The sequence below is a fragment of the Cetorhinus maximus genome, chromosome 13, assembly GCF_964194155.1.
Source record: "Cetorhinus maximus chromosome 13, sCetMax3.hap1.1, whole genome shotgun sequence".
Taxonomy (NCBI): Eukaryota; Metazoa; Chordata; class Chondrichthyes; order Lamniformes; family Cetorhinidae; genus Cetorhinus; species Cetorhinus maximus.
This window is the reverse complement of record NC_135891.1, coordinates 32,793,109-32,820,487: the sequence shown is the minus strand read 5'-3', so window position 1 is coordinate 32,820,487 and position 27,379 is coordinate 32,793,109. Positions and strand designations below refer to the sequence as shown.

General features: G+C 40.8%; 1 protein-coding gene across 8 annotated transcripts in view; it reads left to right on the top strand.

Moving 5' to 3' along the window:
• The first annotated feature begins 9,595 nt into the window (after positions 1 to 9,595).
• znf512b (zinc finger protein 512B) overlaps positions 9,596 to 27,379 on the top strand; it is a 160,375-nt gene continuing 142,591 nt past the window's right edge. For 3 of the 8 annotated variants that reach the window (XR_013578429.1, XM_078555215.1, XM_078555221.1), the window contains exons 1-2: positions 9,597 to 10,023; positions 25,617 to 25,727. Coding sequence is in view for 6 of the 8 variants with exons in the window: in XM_078555215.1 (XP_078411341.1) it covers positions 25,619 to 25,727 (109 nt within the window). In the remaining 2 variants the exon portion in view is untranslated. Of the gene's footprint in view, positions 10,024 to 25,287; positions 25,355 to 25,616; positions 25,728 to 27,379 lie in introns of those variants that run through there. The other 5 variants (XM_078555218.1, XM_078555222.1, XM_078555220.1 and 2 more) reach the window with 4 other exon arrangements.

Sequence of the window (27,379 nt, the reverse complement as noted above, 5' to 3'; positions counted from 1 at the left end):
TCTTGTAGATGGTACACACCACTGCCACTGTGCATTGGTGGTGGAGGGACTGAATGTTTGCAGATGGGGTACCAATCAAGTGAGCTACTTTGTCCTGGATGGTGACAAGCTTCTTGAGTGTTGTTGGAGTTGCAGTCATCCAGGCAACTGGAGGGTATTCCATCACGCTCCTGTTTTGTGCCTTATAGATGGTGGACAGGCTTTTGGGAGTCAGGAGTTGAGTTACTCGCCACTGGATTCCTAGCTTCTGACCCATTCTTGTAGCCACAGTATTTATAAGGCTAGTCCAGTTCAATTTCTGGTCAATGGTATTGCCCAGGATATTGATAGTGGGGATTCAGTGATGATAATGCCATTGAATGTCAAGGGATGATGGTTAGATTCTCTCTTGTTGGAGATGGTCATTGCCTGGCACTTGTGTTGTTCAAATGTTACTTGCCACTTGTCAGCCCAAACCTGGATATTGTCCAGGTCTTGCTGCATTTGGACATGAACTGCTTCAGTATCTGAGGAGTCACGAATGGTGCTAAACATTGTACGATCATCAGTGAACATCCCCACTTCTGACCTCCTGATCTCCTCTGGCATACTGAGCAGAAATCACCATCCTTGTACAGCAGTGGCTGGCTACCTGGGAGAAGATAGAGATGTTACTTGCTCCAGCCTGGAAGGATGCAGACTAGGAGAACTGCATGACTATAGTTACCTACACAGCCACTGGCAGCACCACCCTCACCCTGCTCTGCAGGTTGTAGATCTGCCTACAGAGGTTGCAGATTTCAGAGAGCACATTCTTTGTAAAATAGAGAAGTTGTACACATGGTGGAGGTTACAGTGTGGGCAATATCGAAAAAGGCTGTGGATGCCTTTTCGCACCAGAATGGCACCCATAGCATTGAAAACGCTAGAGTTTCTTGGCATTTTGGCTAAGATCAAGTGTAGTATCAAGAGTATCTCTGTTTGGTCAGAGATGCATGTCTTGTTCTTTACTGAGTGGATCTCAATGCTGGCTTCGACCTAACAATGTTTAAGCTTTGTTGTGATTGGTACACCTTTTTGCTGGCCCAGTCTTAACGCTAAAAATACTGCAGGCTCAAATTTTCCAATATAGCCAGTACCAACACCCGAGCTCCAAGCCAGGGACTGCGTAACACTGTCAGAGTGACAGTCAAAATCTTGGAAGAAGGCATGCCAATGGACCATACCCTCTCCATTAAGGAGATACTGTTACACTGCTGCGGGTTTCAAGTGGACATTTTCTGCTTTCAGGATTAACCCAGCAGTGGGTATTTCATGGATTCAGGATGCCTGAAATTTCTGCGGGCATTTAAACAGAAAGTGAACCCAGCACGCTGTCGTACAAGCAGGAAAGCCGACAGACAAAGAACTGCAAAAAGAGTAAGGGCTGCAACCTGTGTGATGAGGCCAGCCACCTCAACAAGGCCTGCCCAAAGATCAGTCTCAGTTATGCACAGAGAGCAAGGATCAAGATGGTGCATGAGGAAGGAAAAGGAAATGTGAAGGCAGTAAAGGAGACCAACAACCCATCCAACACCAAGACCACCAGTTAGTGTTTAAACATGCTCCTAGGACAAGGTTTAGTTTGCTTAAGCCTGACATCAACAGCAAAGTAAAAAAAAAGCAAGACAAACTTAAGATGATCCATGATACACCAGACATGAAACTAAGGCGCCATTTTCTGGTCCCACCCGCTGCAGGACTGGAAATTCCCCCTGAAGTTAACGGACCTTTGGCTGGTCCGTCAAATTTTCTATCCCACTCACCTGCAACAATTCCTGCCATGGGCTGGACCAGAAAATCCAAGTCTAAGAGTTCAGTGCTGGTCAGAAGCTCACGGTGGAAAACCATGAGGTGATAAGCAGAAGTGTGTGATTGGAGTTGTTGTAAAGAGACTGGGTGCATTCGCATATCTAGTGAAGATCAGAGGGAGATTCCATCAGTGTCATGTAGATTATGTGCTTAAAAGTGGAAATCTGAGAAAGGGAGAGCATGATAAACCTCTCATCATCCAAATTCCTCTTCCACCCCAACAGGAAAGTAAAAAAGCAAGTGAAAGTCACAAAGAAACTGAAAGTTTGCCAGTATCACAGAATCCACTCTAGAACAAAGTGAGCCAGGGTCTTTAATCAAAACAAATCAATCAATGTCACAGTCCCAGCTATTAAGTGAAGTTGGTAGTAAAAGACAAAATTCAGTTTGACATACAGTCAAAGCTGTTGAGAGCAGAGTCAACTAATGGAAATGGAAGGAGATACCCTGACAGAAAGAGAAAGAAGCCAGATAGGTTCATTGAAAATATGTAGGAAGGAAGAAGAAAAAATAGCTATTTTCATTATTCCTTACCAAATGATGACATTTTTGTTAAACGCATATTGGTGTTAAGGAAAAACATTATTTTACATGTAAATTACTGTGGTAATTTTGGTTTCATATACATACCGTTTACAGTAAAAACAAGTATGCAACCCAACTTGTTAAATTTCAGGTAGTGTTGATAATTTAGGAAGCACCTTCCAAACTCAGCCACTACCATCTAGAAGGACAAGGACAGCGGACACATGGGGATACTACCACCTGGAAGTTCCCCTCTAAGCCACTCCCCATCCTGACTTGGAAATATATGGCATTTCCTTCACTGTCTTGGGTCAAAATCCTGGAACTCCCTTCCTAACAGCACTGTGGGTGTACCAACACCACAGGGACTGCAGCGGTTCAAGAAGACAGCTCACCCATCACTTTCTCAAGGCCTAGCTATCAATGCCCACATCCTGTAAATGAATAAAAACAATTGTGTTCTGGGAAATTATGTACGTGTACCATTTTACATTTTAATGTATAAGTTGCTTTTATTAAGTGGGTGGGGGGAGCGTACTATATTGCAAATCTCAGCATTTTGTTGCATTGCCTTCTCTGCTCCCCTCTCTGTTGGGGAAGTGTAAATAAAATTATGCAATAATAGCTGCCTGCAGTTGAGCATGTCTTGCTCAATGAAATACAAAACATAATCGCCTTGCTGTTCTTGCAGAAGTGCAGACTCCCACACCTCAGCACACCAACAGGAATGGTTGCAATGGCAGCCCCCTGGGCCATCAATCTGGTCAGGAGGTAATAATTGCTATTCCTTCAGCCTGGGTATTCTGTTACAGGAAGGCAACTTCACCTTTATCAAAGAGTTGGAGGACAGTTGCCTCGTTGTAGCAAATGTAATGTACAAAAATGATCTGCTCTGGCTAGTCAAGGTTTATACCATGGCTCTAAAGAGCAAGTGGCTGCCATTTTTCAGCAGCGCTCTCTGCTGCTGGTGATGTTCAAGCTAGTCATTCTAGTTGGTGACTTCAAATGTATTATTGATGCGGCTGCGGCAGGGCTGACAGAAAACTAGATGCCACATCCAGACTCCTGATGGAAGCAGTAAAGATGCCAAGCTGCATGATGTCTTCAGCAACCCTGCAGATGGAGCGCCAGGTAGATGCATCTGGTAGAGGACATATTGGTCCAGCTGTTCCAGAATAGACTTCCTGTTTTTGTCCCAAGTGTACACAGTCAGATCCAATGATGCCAAGCCAGTATTTTTCTCTGACCATTGCCTCCTACTAGCTGACTGCCACCTACAGTCAGGGGACGCGGAAGCCAAACATGAAACTGTTGGCCCCAGAAAGTACCAAGGAATTCAAAAGGGATTGTAGAACCATTAAACCTCTCCTTGAGTCCCCAAAGCACTGGTGGGAAGGGGTGAGGCCAACATCAAGAAGTTCTTCATCCTCAAAGGTGTTCAGAAGGTGCGAGAGAGATAGAGAGGCAGAGGAAATTGTCCTGATTCCAGAGAAGAATGCAGAACTTGCATCTGCTGCAGCCGATACAAGTCAATGTCAGAGAAGATCTCCAAGAAGTGAAATGCCAGCAAGCCTCGCTCTTTGCCTTGGAATCCTCCAAGATTATCTTCCAGCCCAGAGTTTGCTCTGTGGAACAAGATATGTACTCCCATTTACTCTTCCAAAATATTTGCAAAGGTGCTCTATGATCAGCAGCCTGAAGGAAGATGGCTTGATAATGTTATTGCAGCCAGACATACTAAGGATCAGCAAACACTATTATGCTGTGCTCTATGGCTTGAAGCCTACAGGCAGCAGGACCTCACAATCTTTCCTGTTTGCTACCGCATAAGTCTTAGATAACAATAAATGGGAGAACCTGGACAAACCGCTAACTCTGGATGAGTTAGCAAAAGCCATCAGAATTTTTGAGATGAGTTAAATTCCCAGAAACAATAGTTCAACTCTGTGGGACTGGATTGGCTGAAACCTGCTGGACATGTATGAGTGAATGATTCTGGCTGGCAGCATGTAAGAATCCATGAGAAAAGACACCACCACCCTTATCTACAAGCAGAAGGGGGAGAGGGAGATCGGAAATTGATTGACCATTTCACTACTTAAAATGGACCACACAAATCTGTCCATGGCCGAGTCTGTTTTTGAGTTGGCGATTCACCCTCATCAGACCTGTGCTGTAACCAGCAGGAAGATTTCCAATAGCCACACACTACTCAAGGATATTATCTTCCACATACAGGACAGGAGGGTGGAGACTTGTCTGAACAGATGGAACTAGGAGAAGTCCATTGACAGAATATCTCATGTGAATTACATATTCTCCAAAATGAGGTTTGGGGAAGGAATCCATGATTGTATCCAACTGGTCTATGTCACATCAGCAGTTCAATTTCAATCAATGGGGAGCAATCAGAAAGCTTTCTGATCAAATTTGGAGTTGTTCTCTCTCCTCTGTTCTACTTGTGTGTTGTATTGAACCTCTTTCTGAATTCATCAGGAAGAAAAGAGGTAATGATTCTAGATAGCAGAGATAATCAGGTCAAAGCCTCCCTGTGTGTGAATGACATCACCAGCTTATACTCAGATCCGCTGTTGTCCATAGACTGATGAACATCTGCAACTAGCTCAAACTGGCATCAGGAGCCAAAGCAAATCATGACCAGAACAAAGCCGTGTTCTTTGTGAACTGGGCTGACTGATTCTTTGACCCCTTCACCGTAGGGTCAGACCACTTGAAGATGCTGGGAATATGGTTTGGAGGGACCATGGCATGACCCAAGGACTGGGGGAGGAGCAAATAGAGTCAAACAGAAATTGGGCATTTGGGAGGAATGCTCACTTTTTGTTGTGGATAAGAACCCGGTTATCAAATGAGAGGTGTTCTGTGTTGCTGTATATGGTGTAGATCTGGCCCATAGTCAACTCCTGTGGTATGACATATCACCTTAGTATTCTTCCACTTTATCTGGAGATTATGATGGACTGTGTCTGCAGGGACACAATGTACACATTTCTAGATAAAGGTGGGGGAGAGGGGGTGCACTGGGAATGTACCCAATGTATCCATCATCCTGATGGCCACCATTGTGTATGGCTGTATTATGCTGCGTCTAGACCCTCAGTATGCAAGCACCATATGCTGAAGTTCAATCTGCCCCTGTGCTTGTGAAGGATGAGTCAAGCCATATTAATGGGAATTCTCCATTCAGTTGGATCATGCTGTACCAGCTGCCTTTTCTGGAAAAGTTTATGCAGATGAACATCTTTGACCACAAGTTCACCAGGCAGTGGTGCATGTAATGCCCTTGAGACCTGTGAGAAAATATAATGGATCCTGTCCGATGGTTCTCTGAACAGACTGTCATTTACCAGAATGCCTCATTGTCAGAACTTTTAAATAAGCTCCAAGACATAGCTTGGCAGTGGTGAGAAGGGCTCTCCCTGTCAGATCCTTCGCACACGCCCAGAGTCTTAGTGCCACCCCACACACTGCCGTTGAGGTGGCTGCAAAGGGAAAGAGAGCCCCACTTACCTCTTTTTGGAATATGCCTTTACAAAGAATATCTGGAAAGAGATGAGGTGACTTTTGTTGAGGTTCACCCCAAGTAGCTCTGTAATGCATGACTCTGTGCTCTATGGGCGATTCACAGGGATGGACATTAAGATAAACATCAACTAATGCTGGAGGACAATCAACTTGGTGAAAGACTCTCATTGGTCTGCATGAATCTTGTTGGTCTTCCCATACCAAGAGCTGTCCATGACTGAGTATTGCAGACTGGCACATTCCAAGGTCTAGGACCATGTGCTGAGGGACACTGAAGCTTGGGGCAGCTGCTGCAAAGGCTCAATAGGAAAAGACCTCAGTCTAGGCCCTGCTACCATAGCGCACTGATGGATTGAAACCTGCATAAAACCCCTCGAGGTGTATGCACCAGAGAATGTTTGCAATAAATTATAAATTGTCATTTGGTAGTACAGAATTTGAGTATTGCTGAAAAAAAAAGACATGTCTAAGCTTTTCATCTTGCACTCATCAGGACACTTGCAAGAATACCAATATGAGGGGAAAACAACAATTTATACTATATGTGAAGAGAGTGCTGATTAGTTGGCAAGTGGCATTGCCATGGAGAATGCACCACTGATGGTGACTGACAGTTAACTGCCAAGTATTGTTTGAAATTTAAATCAGGCAGCTTGACCCAGACAGAACATGAATGTACATTAAGGCTGTTTCAGCTAAACAAAATAAGTGACGGCCATTCATTGACTCATTCTTCAGGGCAATGTCTTGACCAATCAGGGTAAAGTTGCCTGGTTTAAATATCAAACAATGTTTGGCAGTTAACTATCTGTCACTTGCCATACGTGTAGTGAGGCACCTCAGAGTGCCAGGTGCTGTATTGAAAGAAATTGAACCACAACACACTCTATATACCACGTTCAAATTGTTTGGTAATGTACTTTGACAAATTTTATGAATAAAGTGTTCTTTAAATATAAAATACAAGAGCTATGGAGCTGAATTTTCTAGCCTACATTTTGACTGGTGTGAATTCATCTATCATAATGGTCAGTACAGTACCTTCTCCAAACTGCCCCAATGTGAACATCACTATCATCAAAAATATATACTCCTCAGGAAACTAAAAAATGTCAACAGATCATTGTTAAAGTTTTTTTTGTGCTCGTAATGATGGAGGATATCATTACTGGGCAATGGAAAATTTCCAATTTTGGATGCCTTTACCATCAAACAGTTACAGTAAAGTTAAATGTAAAACAAAGTTCTCTATTCTGTTGCAACAGTGTGCCACACTCCCAACCTGGCCTGAACATCTGGCATTGGAACAATGTGATATTTTTATATGTCCCACACAAGCAGCCATGTGGACTCTAAGTAAGATTATTAATTTAGTGCCAAGTTGTGGGCCAGTGCTAATATGAACTGGATTAATCTGAGAATAATCATAATCAATTTTCAGACCAGTCACCTGATGTTTGCATCTGGCTTGCAGCCAGCTGCCTGGAGTAGCTTGGAGTTCAGACTCCTGATGTGCATGGGAGGTTTGATTGAATTTTAATTGGTTGTTTTGACATTACTAGTCTATAAGGCAGGTTTGGTCAGCACCTGGTAGCTGTAGCTGTCCAAGCCAACTGGATTGACTGACAGGCCACACAAGTGGGGAGGAGATAAGCCAAGTTACAGAGCAGCTGCTATATTTCCTGGCTTTGAGCTCCTTGTACTATTGGATCTCTCACTGCCAAATCAGGTGGATCTAACATTTGATAACAACAAAGAAAAAATCTGCCTGATGGGCAGAATTTATAAGCTCTTGCATAGGTTTCACGATGGAAGTAAAGCAAACTTTGGGTGAATTGGAAGGTGACTCAATAAAGAAGCCAATTTAAGAACAGTAGTTTTCACTTGAGGTGAGAATAGATAATCCTGTTTTGTAGAGTGAATTGGCATTAACATGCAGATAATTGATGCTTGTGACTAATAGGGAAAATGGAATGATAATCATTATTGGACCATTGATGGAGTCAGGCTTCGACTGTGTATGTATACTGTGACACAGTCATGTTCTGCCAATTTTGCAAGATGGTACCCATGTGTAAATTCATTCCCATCTGTATTTTGTATGCATTATTAAAATATTAAGTTCATTTGCATTTCATATCAATTTCACCCTTTATAAAGCTCTATGATCACATTTATAATAAAACCTACATGTATAAAGTGGTGCTGCATATGCATCCTTCTTCCAGTGGCAAAGCTGCAGAACCACCAACTGGCAAAGGATATGGTTATGCCATGAAAGTTTATATGGATAGTTTCCATCATAAACTGGACATAAGAATTTATTATAGGAAGAATAAAATAAGAAAATGTATGATCCTAAAATGGGAGACTGGATTAGACTGGTGAGCCCTTTGTGCAAATACCCTCAGGGTTCTAAGCCCACTTCATCTGAATACCACACTTGTTCTTGACTCCGTGCGTACAATGTCACAGGAACTTGACTCGCATATTTGTATAAATGTGTTATTACCCATCAAATACACTATGTATTTCTATTTATTTTTATATTGATTTTCCTTCATTCTCTTGTTTTTATTATTTCACTTTATGCGTTGGTTGCAATAAAGGCGATGAATGAATGTTACTCATTCTCAGTTCGGACGAACGGCCATCATTCTGAAACGTTAACTCTCCATTTAGTAGTGACTTGCTTATCTATCCACCTCCCGTCCTTGATCATTTTAAAACATTCGTTTCACGCATTTTAAAAAATTATATTGCAGCGAACTGCCACAGTACTGAACAGCTCGCCCAAGTCTCAGTCAACACTGAATTTAGTTATCTTGCAATGATGGCCAATTTGCACTTGTCCAACACATGAAGTACAAGCGATATTATCCAAGTGTGTGCTTTGAAAGTCCTGTGAGCAATTTCTTCAGCGATGAAAACGAACTTTCATTGATGCGTAACTTAGCGCCCTTGGATTTTGCTCTTTTTCTTCATATTTTCGTATCATCCTGTTTGTCTTTCTGCCAGTGATGACATCTCCGTTCAATTTTTTCACCTTTTATTTGTTGTCTTTTTAAAAAAAAAATACCTTATACTTGAAAATTACTTCGCATATATTCTTTTCCATATGAATTCGGCTTCAACCAGGATGTTTTACAAAGCTGAAAGTGCTTTATAATGCATGCTGTCGTTTTCCATTGGCTATTTGGATCGTTGGCTATGCCTTATGTTCATCTTTGGAGTTTTCAGTCATTCCAACTCGGCAGCAACACTTTTTGTTGTGACCCATCTAAAACACAGTTACTAACAAGGTACTAATTGCCTCCAATACACGTGTTTCATAGTCTAAATAGAATGCTAATATTTGACAAGGTGTAAAGCCAATTGCACCGACTTCAGGCCGGGATCATTATTTCCTGGATTTCATGATCATGTAGAATATAATAGTTTAATGAAACTTTTTAAATTTCAAATTACTGACAAGTCTTTCATCATTATTTTTCTCGTTCAGAACAAAACATGATTTTTAAAAGTCGCCGCTCATCTACTGCATCAAGCAAAAAAACATGAAGCCACACACAACTTTATATGCTGAACAGATTTTTTCCGTACATTTTATTCTGTACATAAATTGGGCTGTTCTGGCTATAATGTGCGTTGGCAAATCTTAGCATATGTTTTATTGAAAAATGTAAAAATATTTGGAGATACTTGGGGTCTTGTTCTCCAAACAATTTTATTTTTTGAAAAAAAATTGTTTCAGCCGAGTTAGTAAAATATAGAAACAGCTGCATAAGCATTGCATAAACATGAAGTTACATATTTTTGAAGGCGAGGACTTCTGTAGTTTCTACTTGAGCTGTGGTTCCTGTTTATGCAACAATATTGAGATGGAAATGTGTAATCTGTCGTCTATGTTGGCAAGCAAGAAGCAGACATTTGCAGCGTTGAAAATGCAGATTTGCTGCTTGTGCTGGAACTTGAAATTCGTGCAGCATTAAATAGTAACGCGAGAGTTGAAACTTACCTCCTCACTGTACAACTGTCAAAGGACAAGTGGAATCGCGCATGACCCAGGAATAGAGTCTACTGTAAAGGCCCTGAAGATAATAATCTAAACAGAAATTTAAGGTAAGACGCCGACTCTGTGGTGGCCTCCCTTCCCTTTGGGCGCCGCCTCGTGTTTTCCATCATTTTCTTTGCTTTTACTCTTGCGATTGTCAATGCATAGGGGCAACTTTGGGCGGTGCAAAATGTTTTTATGCCTCTTTTTTCGCTGCGAGCTTTAGTTCGCCTGCTTCTTTAAAATGTCGCCATTTTGCCTCAGCGCTGTGCAAGCTCATCTTGCTCCCGAGCCGGAGAAACAATGTATCAGCAGTGGAATTGTTACATTGTACATGTCGGCGAGTTGAAGGAGGAAGTTGGCGCTTTGTATGTTAATGAAGGAAGGTGAGAGGTTCGAGCCCGGGGGAGAATGTCGGAACTTCTTGGGCTTTCTCTTTTACTGGGAGCGCGCTCGCTAGCGCGCGCGCCCGCCCGCCCGGATTCCATGTTGAGGGACGGCACGTGGCCGCTGGGAAGGGTCGCGCGCGCGCGCCCGTCTTCTCATCTACCCCCCCCCCCCCCGCGCGCCTACCGCCTACCCACCTACACCGCCCAGTGTGGGCATGAATGGGCATTTCTCTTCAGTGTGAGTCATGGAGCATCAGGTTTTCCTCATGTCTTTACTTGGATGAGATTTTTTTTTTTGACGGGCTGTGGTGTAAGGGAAAGCCAGCCACTTTTTTCAGTTTGTGGTTTTGTTTTGGTTTGATCTGGTCCAAATGGTACAGTTGTGGATTTGGAGTGTGCCTGAAACCACTTGTATCGTCAGGGCCAAGCAGGGCTGTAAAAAGGGAACCTGGTCCCTTGGGCTAAGTAGAGATTTAATTCAGAATTATGGATAGTTTTGATGGAGTGGATGAGGAGATACTGTTTCCTCTGGCAAGTGGGTCAGTACGTATTTGAAATAATCGGCAAAAGAACTAAAGGGAAAATTAGGAGACTTTTTCACAGTGCATTCCAGATCTTAACAATTCTCTATCCCTCTGAGACCCAGGCTAATGCTCTGGGGATATGGGTTAAATCCCACCATGGCAACTGGTGGAATTTGAATTCAGTTAATAAATCTGGAATATAAAGCTAGCCCCATTAAACTATAATTGATTGTTGTAAAAACCCATCTGCCATCCTTATCTGGCCTGGCTCTTAACTGCCCTCTGAAATGACCTAGCAAGGTTGATTCAAGGGCAATTAGGGATGGACAACAAATGCTGGCCTTGCCAGCGACGTCCACATGCCATGAAAGATTTTTTTTTAATCTGAAAGGGTAGTGGAAGCAGTTTCTTTCAAAGGCCATTAGACTTGTTATGGGAAAAAGCTGGGTTATGAGATCAAATTCAACAACTCAAAGAGCTGGCACAGGCATTACAGACTGAATGGCTTCCTGTGTTGTAAGTTTATATGTGGATTAGCCATGGCGGTTCTCACAGTAAATTACAGGATACATAATTTAAAAAGACAGGAGCATATTAAAGAGTGGATAAAGTGGAGGGAAAAGCACATTGAAGTGGAGGATCTCAAACAGTGTGTTGCAGGTAGGTAAATGATAAAATGGAGGTGCCGGGAAGAGCGTTCCACAGGGCTATGCATGTTGGATTAAGGAGCTAGAGATGTTTGGGTGTTTGTGGGAGCTTAAGTCGATGGCTTCAGTTGTTCAAAGAAGTTGTGGCACAACATCACACGTGAGGTTGGAGAAGGTGGCGACAGCTTTGAGTTGATGAGAAAGGCTTGGAAGCAGAATGGAGTAAGAGCGAAAGGCGGAACTTGTATTTATATAGCTCCTTTCATAGCACTTGGTATGTCCCAAAGCACTCCATATATAGCAACTGTTCTGCAGAATCATAGAATGATATAGCACTAAAGGAGGCCATTCAGCCCATCATGCCAGCATTCACCACACAATAGAGCTATCCAAATAATCCCAGTCCTCTGCTTTTTCCCCTATATTTTTTCCTTCAATTATTTATGCAACTTTTTTTGATAACTACTATTAAAACTGCCACCCCACCATTTCAAGCAGTACATGCCAAATCAAAACAATATGTGTAAACTGTTTCCTCGTGCTGCCTCTTTTTTATGCCAATCACCTTATATCAATGCCCCCTGGTTACCGAATCACCTCTGTGCAGGTCTCTTTATTTACTCTTTCAAAACCATTTATTATTTTGAACACTTCAATCAAATCTCTTAACCTTTGCTGCTCAAAGGAGAACAACACCGCCTTCTCCAATCTTTCCACATAATTGAAGTCCATCATCCCTGGTTCCATTCTTCTGTACCCTCACCAAGGCCTTGACATCCTTCTTAAAGTGTGGTGTCCAGAATTGGACATAATGCTACAGCTGAGGCCTAACCAGAGTTTGAAAAAGGTTCAGCATAACTTCCTTGCTTTGTACTCTATTCCACTAACAATAAAGCCAAGGATTCCATATTTTTTTAAACAGCCTTCTCAACTTATTGTGCCACCTTCAAAGATTTGTATGCATGCACCCGCAAGTCTCTCAGTTCCGACACCCCCTTTAAAATTGTACCATTTAGTTAATATTGCCTCTCCTCATTCTTCCAACCAAAATATATCACATCACACTTCTCTACATTAAATTGCATCTGCTGTTTGTCTGCCCATTTGACCAGTCTGTCCATGTTCTTCTGAAGTCAGTTATTATCCTCCTCACTCTCTATTTCTGAATTTAGTATCATCAGCAGACTTTGAAATTATGCCACATATACACAAGCCCTGATTATTAATATACACTAAAAACAGCCATAGTTCTAATATTGACCCTGGGGTGGTCTATTGTATCCCTCCCTGCAGGTTTGAAAACTAATCGTTCGCCACTACACTTTGCTTTCTGCCCCTCAACTGATTTTGTATCCAAGCTGCCACTGTTACTTTAATCCCATGGAATCCAATTTTACAAATAGTATGTGGCATTTTGTCAAATGGCTTTTGGAAGTCCATATACACAGCATCAACTACACTATCATCATGATGTTTCTAATTTCTGATCAAAGTGCATCAGTTTGATTTATCTATATTAAAATGCTTTTGCACCTAAGTGCGCAGTCTTCAATATTTCATGTCTCTGTTTAGAGAAGCGTTTCTTCAATATTTGAAGCAAAGCAACTGTTTAATAAAATTAAAAATAAACTAATAACAATAAATAAGGCAGCCATCTCCAACTTTCGAAAGTTTAGGAATATTATCAGATAATATGATAAATTATTGCACAGTAAAATTCCTTGTCACTTTGTACTGCTGCTTTGTGAAGAAGTTGAAGTTATTATTTATTTTAACTAACAGAAACATTGTTCAGATTCTCTGTATGTCTTTCAGTATCTCTTTATGCAGCTAAATTCTTTAAATCTTCCCCACCCCACCTAATATTCTCGGATCCTCCTCACCTTCAGCTAACTTTCTCAGCTTCTCAACAACCCAATTAATATTCCCAACCCATTATCACATCCACCTACTATATTTAGCTCCTCACTACTTATCTATCGATTATATGGTGCAGCTGTCAGTCACACACTCTCCTGGAAATTGTGAGTGAACTTCCTGATAAAATTAATGGAATCTTTTGAAGAGGTGACAAAAGTAGTGGACACTGGAATGTCTACGGATGTTATTTTTTTTGAGCTTCCAGGGGGCATTCAAGAAGTTTTTCATAAGAGACTGTTAGCTACAGCTGAAGCTCATGGAATTAAGGGAAACTTAATGGCCTGGTTCGGAGATTGGCTGAGGACGGAGATTAGTGATAATGGGCAGGATGTAATTTGTTACATTGTGCAAAGGTTTGTGCTGGGCCTCAGCTATTCATTGTATTTGTTAATGAGTTAGATGGCATGATACGCAGCCACATATCCAAGGGCAATTACAGCAAAGATTTGGTCCAAAGTATGGTCTCATACCAGCAATGAGATGAATGACCATTTAATTTATTTTTGGTGATGTTGATTGAGAGAAGAACGTTGAATTCTGCTTTTCATCAAATAGTGCCATAGAATTATTAACATGCACATGGACATTTCTTCTGAAGGACAGCACTTCCAACAACAGAGAATTCTGTCATTGCTGTATTATAGTGTCAGCTTAAATTATGTGATCAAATCATGGAATGATGCTTGAACCCACAATCATCTGACTAAGCATATACATATAAAGCTTGCCTAATGCTTACAGATGATGCTGCCAAGGAGCTGGCATATAAATAATAAAGCGGGTGGAACCCTGAGGTACAGAGGAAGCATGGACAAGGCAGGAAAAGCCGCTGAAGGTGATGTAGCATCCATGAAATGACAAGTAGAATTGTAACCATGGGAGAGCAGTGCCACAGTGATGGACTATGGAGGAAGAAGCATTTGTGCAAGATGAGATCAATGGTGTTGACAAGAATAAATAGAGAATTCTGGGAGGATGAGCAAGGACAGAAATCACAATCACACATGCTGTAGCCTCCTTACTGTAGATGAATGAAAGCTGAAACAGAGTACATCAAATCGAGAGATGGGATAATTGCAAGAATCAAAATGTTCCCTGCCTTTAGAGAAAGGGAAAAGTAAAGATGTAATTATGGTTGGGGAGAATGGAGAGTCAACAATTTTGTAAAAGAAGGGTTGATGTCAGCAATTTTGCAAGATCTAGGGATCATAGTCAAGGATAGGAGCAGGTTTATGTCAGCAGGCATTTAAGGAAGGAAACTTCTCGAAAACCTACGCAGTCTTGTCTCCATGGGGTCACGAAATGCTGAACTTAGTTTTTCCAGCAAAAGGAAACTATTTCCCTCTGCCTTCCAAACCCCATACCACTTTTGTGTGGCCCTTTCATGGGACAGGAAGGCCTTAGGTTCAAAATCCACACACCTCTTCTGGGGTCCAGGTCGCCATTGTGAGGACCCGAGGAAAATTGTATTTCCTCTCGCACACAATTTGGTGAGCTGATGTGAGTTTTGGAAGCCCTAAAAATGCACTTCCGTGGAGAGTTTGTGACGACTAGGGGCAGCCTGCTGATGAGTCAGGAAAATTCTGAAAGGTAAGTATAAAATGTCAAATGTCAATAATATATGCTGTATTGTAATGTAGTTGTGTTTTTAATGCAATGATTCATCATAGGGGCTTATCCTACAAAGGTATGTTGACCCTTGCATTGACTACCATTGTGTAAGTGTTGTCATGCATTATAGTACGTTTTCCATTGGAGAAAATGCCACAATACATTAGAAATGTGAAAAAAATGTCCTGTCAGCCTCTACTGTCATGCTTTGTGTTGTTACTTAAATTGACTGACAGGTCTGTTTGTTTTAAAAAAGACTCTGCTTTTGAAAGTTGAAAAAATTCCCTGCACCTGCTCCCATCCATTTATTGTTAGACACCCTGCTTTGAAATGGAAATGGGACACTATTCTGTTTTGTCAGTTTCAGGCAATGTAGCTGACAACATTGCTGTTTTTTTAAAAATTCATTTATGGGACATGGGCTTTGCTGGCTGGGCCAGCATTTATTGTCCATCCCTAATTGCCCTTGAGAAGGTGGTGGTGAGCTGCTTTCTTGAACAGCTGTGGGTGTAGGTACACCCACAGTGCTGTTATGGAGGGAGTTCCAGGATTTTGATCCAGCGACAGTGAAGGAATGGCGATATATTTCCTAGTCAGGATGATGAGTGGCTTGGAGGGGAACTTCCAGGTGGTAGCGTTCCCATGCATCTGCTGCCCTTGTCCTTCTGGATGGTAGTGGTCGTGGATTTGGACGATGCTGCCTAAGGAGCCTTGGTGAGTTCCTGCGGTGCATCTTGCAGATGGTACACACTGTTGCCACTGTTTGTTGGTAGTGGAAGGAGTCAATATCTGTGGAAGGGGGTGTCAATGAAGCGGGCTGCTTTGTCCTGGATGGTGTCAAGCTTCTTGAGAGTTGTTGGAGCTGCACTCATCCAGGCAAGTGGAGAGTATTCCATCACACTCTTGATTTGTGGCTTGTAGATGATGGACAATCTTTACAGAGTCAGGAGGTGAGTTACTCGCCGCAGTATTCCTAACCTCTGAAATGCTCGTGTAGCCACAGTATTTATATTGTTACGATCCCAGCTGATGTTACGACTGGCAAGCCTGATCCCAGGGTGGAACCCGGCTTGATAGGTCCTAACTTTTATTCTCTTTTAGATACGTGGAGAGTAGTTTCCAAACAGAGTCACAGGAGTCAGCTGATGAACTTTTAACACAGACACACCACATTTGTTAAATAAGAAAAGATGAACAAAATACAATACTCCTTCACCCACAACTATACCTTTACAGATGTATACAGATTTGTAAGGGTACCACAAGTTGCAAAAGCTCTCTTTACACTAATATTCACAGCAGGTACACAGTCCATGTAAACCAACAGGTGACCTGTGGTCAGACACACCACACTCTGAAACCAAGTGGCAGATGCCACCCCAGACAGATGCTGTGGATCTCTCCTCAGCTCCCCCCAACACACTTGTCACACCATGAGCCAATTAGTCTCACTGAACTCCATCTTTCACATGAGGGTTTCCAATCTCCACTTTCTACCACAAGGGTCCACCTGCATAGTTTTGAGCTTTCCTTCCGATGTTCCTCTCCCCTGGGTCATCACATGCATTCAAGCTTTCTTCCATGCACTCTCTCTCACTGACTCAGCAGTCAACAGTACACCACTACTTCACATGCCCGTAGCAAAGAGTTACAGACCTCAGCCGTCTTTTTGGACCTTCTGACTTCTCACAAGCCTATGTCGATCTGCTTCCTGCAGCTTTCGTCTCTCTAAGCTTGAAGCTTGGAGCCTTCCTCTGCTCCTCGCTCTTAAATTCACTTAACAGGACCTTTTCCAGGTCCCTGTCCTTCTTTTGACTAGAAGGTCTTCTTGGGACTTTCTTCTGTTCCACTCCTTGGCCTTGGGACCTTTCGGTTCTTTTGGGAAATCTGCTCTCACTCTGTAGCTCCCTCTCCCAGTGTCCAGTCTCTTTGGAGTCCTGGCTTCAGCTTCAGTTTGGGACTTGCTATCTGCTCTTTTGCTCCAGTCTCTCCCCGGCAGCTGTTTTCAACTGAACTCCAACTGCTTTTCTTTAGTTTTCTCCTGTCTGTGTGTGTGTGGATGCAAATCCCTCCCTGGACTCCTGTTGCTAGACAACAGCAGTTTTTTCTACTCTTGTGTTCGTTTTAACTTCTCTTCCAGAGCCATAAAACTCATTAGAAATGCAGATATACAAACAGCTTTTGACCTGCTATCTCCCTCAAAAATGAAACTAAATCCCAGTTTCACCTAAAACTCAACGTGACCTTTTCTTAACACACACATACAGAAATACAAATCAAACTTAAACTTTAAAGCTAAAACTCAATCCTAACACCCACAAATACAAATATAGCTTACTTAAACTGTCCCTATTTCCTAACAATATGGCTAGTCCAGTTCAGTTCCTGGTCAATGGTAACCCCCCAGGATATTGACAGTGGGGGTTCAGTGATGATAATGCCATTGAATATCAAGGGGCAATGGCTAGATTCTATCTTATTGGAGATGGTCATTGCCTGACACACTGTGTGGTATGAATACTAGTTTCCACTTGTCACCCCAAGCTTGGGTATTGTCCAGGTCTTGCTGTATTAAGACGTGGACTGTTTCAGTATCTGAGGAGTCGTGAATGGTGCTGAATGCTGTTATGACAGCTGTAGCCATTCTGAATTCTTGGCTGGATTTCAAACTCTAATAAAAGCCTTCAGATCATCAGATGGCCTTTTTATCCAAGAATGATTGAAACTTTTAAGAGGCTGTAATAACAGAATATGTCTTTGATGCAGTTTCTTGTTTGTTTACGAACCTAATAGGCACTTAAAAGATTACAATTTTTTTCACTGCAGTATTTGTTTTCTTTTCTGTGTCAATGATAGTGTGCTTGAATTTAGGGTTTTATTATGTTGTTAGAGTTTTAATTTTTTCAAGGATTTCAAGAAGTTCCCATGACCCCATGGCCTGAATTTTTAGGTTGTTGGGTGTATTATGAAGAGATATTAATGTCTATAATGTTATTGGAAATTACTTTTAAAATTGAATTGTAGTAAGGTCTGTATCCATGTGTTTGACTATGTGTGTCTTAATTGATTAAAGCCAGCTCGTCTGGGTGCTTGATGTATAGTAGTTTGAGATGTTAATTGGGTAGACAGCAAGGAGGATAGAAGGTAAAGTGTAAATTTGCATTTGTTGAATAAAGCATTCAAGAGTGGAAGTAAAATCTTGCACTTAGCTGGGAGAAGCCAAGCAACGTGTTTTTATTACTAATAAAATTAGTGAGATGAAAATGTTATTGTTAGAAGATGTGGCATTAAAACCCTAGGATACCATGGAAATTTACATTCAAAGGAAAAGTTAGGCATAAACAGAAAGGAGTTTGTGTGTGTAAGTCAGAGGCGTTTAAGATCTAACCAGCCTGTAAGCCTACAACTGTGTCTGCAAAGGGATCAAATTACAAGGAACCTCGTCAAATGTGCTTTGCCTGGTGTCTGTTTAAAGTCTATGGGTTATTGTTGCCTTGGTGAAGATTTACCTGGGAGTGATTAATTTGGGGGTTTGTTTAAAAGTTATTATGGTAGTAATTTGTAGACATGTGTATGTGTTTAATTTGTTGTTAAATTAATGAATGTTTAATTTAGTTTTATATGAAAAACCTCTTGAGGCTCAGCGGTCTTATTCCTGAATTCAGAGCTGCATCTTAAACATACCAATTGAAAATATGGGTTATGACAGTTGTTCAAGTTTTGCTTTGGGATTTAAACACCTCAGCCTCTAGCAACTGCTGAGTCTTAACTGTTGGGGGCTCTTGGCAGGATAATATTTGTAATTCCTTGATTGGTTTGGAATAGGTGAATCTTAAGGTTATGAGTATGAGAAGCACTTTGAATCAGGAGTTGGTGAGGTTTTTTGTAAGTGGTGACTCTGCAAGATGGCTTTGGCAATTGCTATGACTTGCCTGGGAATAGAAGATGTAACTTTGATTGGGTTTCAAAAAGTATCCAAGGATAAGTTAACAGAGTTGACAGATAAGTTAAAATTAAAAATAAGCAATATTTTAAAAATAAGTTAAGTAAGTTTAATAAGTTAAATTTAAGTTAAAACCTGTAGGGGTGAAGAAAGCAGATTTAATTAAAGGCATAGCACAGCATCTATAGTTGGAAGTGAAACCTGACACTAGTGAGTAATAGTTGGGGATAGAGAGACTTCAGTTACAAATGAAGACGCAAGAAACTTGAACAAGCAAAGGAACTGAAAAAACTTGAATTAGAAGCAAAGGAAAGAGAAAGGACATTTCAAAGGGAGCAAGCAGAATGCCAGGAGAAAGAAAGGAAACTGGAACTGGAATTTCTGGCAAGAGAGAGGGATAAAGAAAGAGAGGCAAGGGAAAGAGAGAAATAAAGAGAAAGAGAATACCTGCTTAAAAGGTTGGAAGTTTAAAAGAGGTCTCATATTCTGAGTAGAATTCTGATGATGAAGAAACCTATAACCTGAAACCCAGTGGGGAAATGTTTAGATTTGTACAAGCTCTTCCACAGTTTGAAGGAAGAGATTTTGAAGCACTCTTTGTTTCATTTGAGAAGATAGCTAAACAGATGAAATGGCCACAGGAGTACTGGACATTGTTGTTGCAATCCAAGTTGTTGGGTAGAGTGCAAGAGGTATATGCTTCGCTATCTGAAGAGGTATTGGTGAATTATGAGATTGTGAAAAAGGCTATGTTGAGTGCAAATGAGTTGGTCCCTGAGGCATGCAGACAGAAATTTAGGAATAAGAGAAAACAGCCTGGGCAAACTTATTTTGAGTTTGTGGAAGTGGTTTCAACAGAGGTGTTACAGAGAGAGCATCCTGGATTGTTTCCAGATTGTGTGGTAATGAGATCACAGGCTCATAGGTTGAAAGAAGTAAAAACAGGAAGGGCAGGCAGTTCAAAGGCATGAAGAAGGTGTCAAAATCCAATTAGCTGGCACTGTGTTTGATAACATTGTTCAGGAAGAAATACAACATGACAATTCAGCTGAAGTGTTTAACTCAAGTCGAGTTACAGAAAAATGATTTGCAATTTTGCAGTTATAGCAGGCACCTTTAATCCCAATACCAGCATTTGAAGAACCTTTTGCCAGGGTCATGATTGATTGTGTAGGACCCCTCCCTAAGACTAAAAGTGGAAATCAGTACTCACTGACAGTAATGGATGTGTCTACCAGGTTTCCTGAAGTGATACCTTTAAGAAATATTACAACCAAGAAGGTTGTAGAGGAGTTCACTAAAGTTTTACAAGATATGGTTTACCTAAGGAAATACAATCGGATCAGGGGTCAAATTTCATGTCACAAGCTGTTTAAGGAAATAATGAACAGTTTGGGGATAAAACAGTTTAAGTCAACAGCTTACCATCCGGAGCCATAAGGAGCTTTGGAAAGATTCCATCAAAATTTTATAACTATGATAAGAGCATACTGTCAGGATAATCAACAGGATTGAGGATAAGGAATTCCATTCTTGTTATCTGATATTAGAGATGCTCCTAATGCATGGGTTTACTGGTTTTAGCCCTTTTGAATTAGTTTATGGTCATGAGGTAAGGGGACCATTGAAATTGATTCATGAGAAATTGGCGGGTCAAAATTCAGAAACTATTCTTCTGGATTATGTATAAAATTTCCGGGAAAGTTGAACAGAGCATGTGAATTGGCTAGGGAACATTTAAAGATGTTACAAGAAATAATAAAAATGAAGGCAGACAAGAAAACGACAGCTCGTAGTTTTGTTTCTGGAGAGAAAGTCCTAGTTCTGTTACCAGTACTAGGTGATTCATTAAATACAAGGTTTAATAGACCTTACAGGGTTGAAAAGAAATTGAGTGAAGTAAATTATTTAATAAATACCCCATATAGAAGAAAGAAGCAGAGGTATGTCATGTAAGTATTCTTAAAAAGTACTTTGACGGGGAAGAGGTACAAAAAAGAGGTATTAGTGATGATGAGGAAGACGTAGAAGTGCAGGTCTCTGAAATTGATATTCCTCTAATCAAATTGGATAATGAGGGTGTGCTTGAAAATTTAAATGAAATATTGAGTTACTTTCCAAACAAGTGTCAAAGTGATTTGGAAAAGCTATTGCAGTCACACAAACCTATTTGTGGGAATAAGTTGGGAAAGACAGATTTAGCTATATATGATGTATCTGTACAAGTTTCATCTTCAATAAGGCAGCATCCTTATAGATTAAATCCAGCAAAGTTATCACAAGTACAAAAAGGAATTGACTTCATGCTTCAAAATGATATCATTGAGTCTAGTTGCAGTAACCGGAGTCCGCCTATTGTGCTGGTACGGAAACCGGATGGAACACAAAGACTGTGTGGACTATTGAAAGGTGAATGTGGTGACAAAAGTAGATTCCTATCCTATACCACGGTTGGAAGATTGCATTGAGAAAGTGGGACAATCGAAATTTATCACAAAGATTGACGGCAAGTACCGTTGTCGGAAAGAGCAAAGGTGATATCGGCTTTTGTGACGCCAAATGGACTATGTTAGTTTAAAGTCATGCCGTTTGGTGTGAAGAATGCCGTGCGATATTTCAAAGATCGACAAAGTAATTGCAGGTCTAAGCAATTGTATTGTTTATATTGATGATCTGATAGTTTTTAATCTGACGTGAGATGAGCATTTACAACATCTGGAAGAAATATTTTCTTGATTGCAAGAAGCTAATTTGGTGATGAACTTGACTAAAAGTGAATTTGCAAAAGTGCAAGTTACATTTCTAAGCCATACCATTGGTTATGATAAGGTAGCTCCAAGAGTTGCGAAAGTCATTGCTATCGTGGATTTCCCAGTGCCTACAACAAAACGAGAAGTTTTGAGATTTCTGGGCATAGAGTGTGTTTTACTGAAAATTTGTACCAAATTTAAGCAGTGTGGTTGCTCCACTGACTGAACTATTAAAAAAAACAAGAAGTTTCAATGGACACAGGAGTGTCAGAAATCATTTGACAGTTTGCAAACTGTATTAACTATGACACCAGTTTTGGCAGTACCCAATTATGCCAAGCAATTTAAGTTGGCCGTTGATACGAGCAATATAAGCATTCGGGCCGTATTGTTACAAGAGGATGGCACTGGAATTGAAAACCGATAGGGTATTTTTCACGCAGCCTGAATGTAAAACGGAGAAGATATTCAACGATTGAAAAAGAGACCTTGGGTTTGCAGTTAGCATTGCAGCATTTTGAAATTTATGTTGCAAATAATTCATCAGAAATGATTGTTCCTATAGACCACAATCCTTTGAAGCTTTTTGACAAATTTCGAGACAACAGTGCAAGACTTTTCAGGTGGATTCTGTTATTCTATTTAATCTATGGATTATGCATGTTGCTGGTAGAGAAAATCGCAGATGCGTTATCAAGAGTTTAAAGCTTAAAGGGAAAATTGGGCATTTTTAAAAACCTGGATACTGGTTTCAGTGATTTCTATTGATAGCAAGTACTTGTGTTTGTGTATATATATATATATATATATATATATATTTTATATATATATATATATGTATATAATATATATATATATATTATGTTAATGCATGCACCTGGCTATGTAATAGTGTAATAAGTATAGGAGATAGTGAGATGGGTTACTAAAAAATGAAGCAGTTTAAAAAAATTATGACAGTTCATTCTTCGATAGGGAGGGGGGATGTCATGAAGGGATATTAATGTCTATAATGTTATTGGAAATTATTTTTAAAATGGAATTGTAAAAAGGTCTGTGTCTGTGTTTGACTGTGTGTGTCTTAATTGGATTAAAACCAGCTTGCCTGGGTACTTGATGTATAGTAGTTTGAGATGTTAATTGGGTAAACAACAAGGAGGATAGAAGGTAAAGTGTAAATTTGCATTTGTTGAATAAAGTATTCAAGAGTGGGAGTAAAATCTTGCACCTAGCTGGGAGACGCCAAGCAATATGTTTATATTACTAATAAAATTAGTCGGATGAAAATGTTATTGTTAGAAGATGTGACATTAAAAGTCTAGGATACTGTGGAAAATTTATATTCAAAGGAAAAGCTAGGCATAAACAAAGGAATTTGTGATTTTAAGTCAGAGGCATTTAAGATCTAACCAGCCTGTAAGCCTACAACTGTGTCTGCAAAGGAACCAAATTGCAAGGAATCTCATTTTGAATTTGTAATGTCAGATGTGCTTTGCCTGGTGTCTGTTTAAAGTCTATGGGTTATTGTTGCCTTGGTGAAGATTTACCTGGGAGTGATTAATTTGGGGATTTGTTTAAAAGTTATTATGATAGAAATTTATAGACGTGTATGTGTTTAATTTGTTGTTAAATTAATAAATGTTTAGTTTTATATAAAAAAAACCTCTTGAGGCTCGGTGGTCTTATTCCTGAATTCAGAGCTCCATGTCAAACATACCAATTGAAAATATAGGTTATGGCAGTTGTTCAAGTTTCGCTCTCGGATTTGAACAACTCAGCCATTATCAACTGCTGCGTCATAATAGGCACGCAGGATCAGCGGGCCCGGGAGTGGCTGGGAAATGGACTCCCAACCGTGATTTCACTCTGGCTGGGCACTTAAAAGCCAGCCAGCGTGAAACACATGCTGAAAAGCTCAGCGCTGCTGGGATGGGGGGCAGGAAGAGCGCTGTGAGAGAGCTCCCTGAAGGCAGTCAGCTGCCTTAGGGAGCTGCAGACCTGCAAGTAATGAAATAAGGCTGTAAAAAGCTGCAAAAAAATGTCCATGCATCGCAAATCAAGCAACTGAAAGCATACCTCATAAAAATGCTGTCCACGGATATTTATTTTTATTTTATTTCCTAACGGAGATTTCATCCCGTCCTTGGATAAGGTTTGATGAAAAATGTAAATGCCGCCTGGCCGATTCGCCCGTCCGCCAACTGTAAGGTTGGACGGGCCACGAAAAATCACAGACAATTGCGCCATTTATGGGCTTAATTGCCTGCTTAATTTTCAGTGGGTGAGCTTCTGACCTTTGCGCACAACTACCCGACAGCATCTCATGCGATTTTACGCACAATTGGGTTGGGCGCGCATCCTGAGCCTCATAGCTCCTGAGAACTGTATATAGTGCATACTGGGTGATTAATTATAGATGATACTTGGTGGGGGGAGGGGCATGGAGGTGGCATAGGGGATCTGAGGGGGCATGGGGTAATATGGGGGTGGGTGGGAAGTGAGGGGGCATAGAGGTGGCATGAAAAATCTGAGGTGGCATGGGTGATCAAAGGGGGCATGGTGGGGTGACAGGGATTGAGGGATGAAATTTAGGGGCCTTTAAACAATGTTGGGAGCTGGGCTGCTGTGTTGGAGCATGGAGTCGGGCCTTCTAACCGGATTGCTTTTGTACCCACATTCCTCGCTAATTCCATTTCGACTTGCAAAATGCACAGTTGTAGTTCCCCCACCCCACATGTGCCAACTGCAACTGTGTGCCCAGCCTGGCATCTTTGGCTTTTTAAAATTGAAATTTCTTACTTCTCTTCAAAGGATGCCTTCTCTCTCACTCTTACATGCATTGGTAGCTCTTACCCTGGATGATGTGGCTGCTAAAGTTTCATTTCTGGTGGGCCTTCTATTGACTCTCCAGCCTCGGGAGTCCACCCACCATCCTTAATTGGATGGTGAGCATGCTCCCTGGCCACTAATTGGCCACGCAGAAATTCTCCTGATGTCAGGGGTTCCAAACCCAAAACAAAAATCCAGCCCAATGACTGTACTGTATTCTCTGACTTAATGTATACAGCACCACAGGCAAGCAGAATCTTTTTGCCAATGCTGGATCCAAGGAATTACATATAGAGCAACCCAAGTCATTAAGAAAAATAAAAAGTTAAGGATGAAAATACTGAAACGAGGAGTTGCTTTTATATAGGGCTTTTCCAGACCTTCCAGAAATATTTGAAAGCACTAAACATAGTAAAATATTGTACAGTGTACAAGTGTGGAAGCCATTTTGCGCTCAACATGGTTTCCTAAATAGCAATAGTGGTTATGTAAATGACCAGCTAATCCGTTTTGATAGTGTTAGTTAAAGAAATAACGCTGACCAGGTCTTGAGGAAAGCTCTTGCTCTTCAAATGGTGCCATGAGATTTTTAATGTCCCACTGTAACACTGGGAGAAACATCAAGCTCTGGGTTTGCTATCTCATTCAAAATTGAAGCACTTTCCATGCATTGCATTGAAATGTTAATCCAATTTGTATACTGTAGTGCAACTTGAACCTACAACTTCTGATTCAGGAAGAAATGTGCTACCAACAGAGCTGAATTGACACATTGAGTTATTGGAAGTAAGTGCAAATTCACAAAAGACTATGAAAAGTACTTGATGAAGAAATCGATAGAGGTCAATAAGGGTATCATGGAATATGAGATTTCTAAGACGCTATGCCTTGATGGACTACAGTTGTTTTTTCTGTACATTTTTCTGTACATTTCTCTGTTTGTTAGGTGAACATGTAACAAAATTCAGTGCTTATATTGATGATACCTGAGTTCTAGCACAACTTTTTGGGTGGTAAACAGAGTTGACCTAGTATTGTTGTCTTACAGAAATGGCAGATTCTAGTGCTGCTGGGAAGGTTCGCGGAAGTAAAGGACGCAATGATCGGAGTAAAGCCACAGCGACTAAGGTTAAAGCATCTGCTGACAGAATTACATTTGGTATGAATTGTTTCTTTTTTTTCTTTATTGTATCCACTTTCTGGATCTCCTATATCTTCCCTCCAAAGACCCTCTCCTACCATTGTATAACACTATGTATACTAAAGCTAAAATGAATAGAATTTAATTCATATGCTAATACTACAGGTAAGCAGTAGATTTTTTTTGTACTGTTTAGGGGTATAATAGAGATTCTTAAAGAGACTTATGAGAAGTGATTATAGAAGAAGTGTTATAATAAAGGATGTGTTATAGGAAGATTACATTTAGCTGCTTTTCTAACAACAAGCAAGCTTTTAAACAATTCATATTGTATTTTAGGTTGAGGTAGATCAAAAAATTTCCATAAGGAAACAAAAGGGTAATATTTATCACTTGCAGTTAAGAGCAGTAAAATACTGTAAGGAAGCAGAGCCTTTGCTTTGTCCCAACTATGATGTTGGGGCTATTATCAGCTGAAGACTGGACATGAGGCAAATAGAAAAGTCCTCTTTAAAAATAATAAGGTTGTTCTGTAACTGGTTGCTAAGGCAGCGACAAGAGATTATAGTTTAAATTATTATTGGGAAGACTGAAGCCATTGTTCTTGGTTCCTGCTCCAAACTCCGTTCCCTAACCATTGGCTCCATCCCTCCTCCCGGCAACAGTCTGAGATTAAACAAGTCTCTGTGCAAACTTGGTGTCTCATTTGATCCTGAGATGAGCTTACAACCTCAAATTCATGCCATCACACTGTCCTAATGCCTCCCGACTTTGTCCCTATCTCAGTTCATCTGCTGCAGAAATCCTCATTCAAGCCTTGGTTGCCTCTAGATTTGATTATTCCAACACACTGCTGGCTGCTCTCCCACATCCTGCCCTCCGTAAACTTGAGGTCATCCAAATCTCTGGTGCCCTATTTAACTCACACCGAATCCTGTTCTCCCATCATCTCTGTGCATGCTGATCTACATTGTCTCCCAATCAAGCAACATCTTTGTTTTAAAATGCGAATCCTTGTTTTCAAATCCCTCCATGGTCTCTACCTCTAATTTCTTACAGCCCACAACCCTCCAAGATATCTGCAGTGCTCTCTAATTCTGGCCTCTTGAGCTTCCCCAATTTTAATTGGTCTACCATTGGTGGTCGCACCTTCAGTTGCCTAGACCAAGAGCTCTGGAATACCCTAGCTAAACCCCTCTGCTTCTCTACCTCATTTTCCTCTTTTAAGACACTCCTTTAAAAACTACCTCTTTGACCAAGTTTTTAGTCATTTGACCTAATATCTCTTTATGTGATTTAGTGTCATATTTTGTTTTATAATGCTCCTGTGAAGCATCTTGGGATATTTTATTACATTGAAAGCATTATATAAATATAAGTTGTCATTGTTATATTGTTCTATCCTACCAACAGCTCACGCCTGTTGGTAGCATAGCTGCCCATTTAATGTTTGGTGAAAATCATGGAGTCCAGCATAGAGATAGTGGATTCTTACTATTTGACAACAATTTTTCCTTGTGTTGTTACCGTGCTATATTATGACTGAAGACGGGACAGTTTGATGCATAGAGTCACATTTAGTTGGTCACTGGAACTCTCAATTGCAGTCGTCAGTCATGATGCCCTCTTTTGTCCACCTGTGATATTCCTCACATGCCCATATAAGGTGA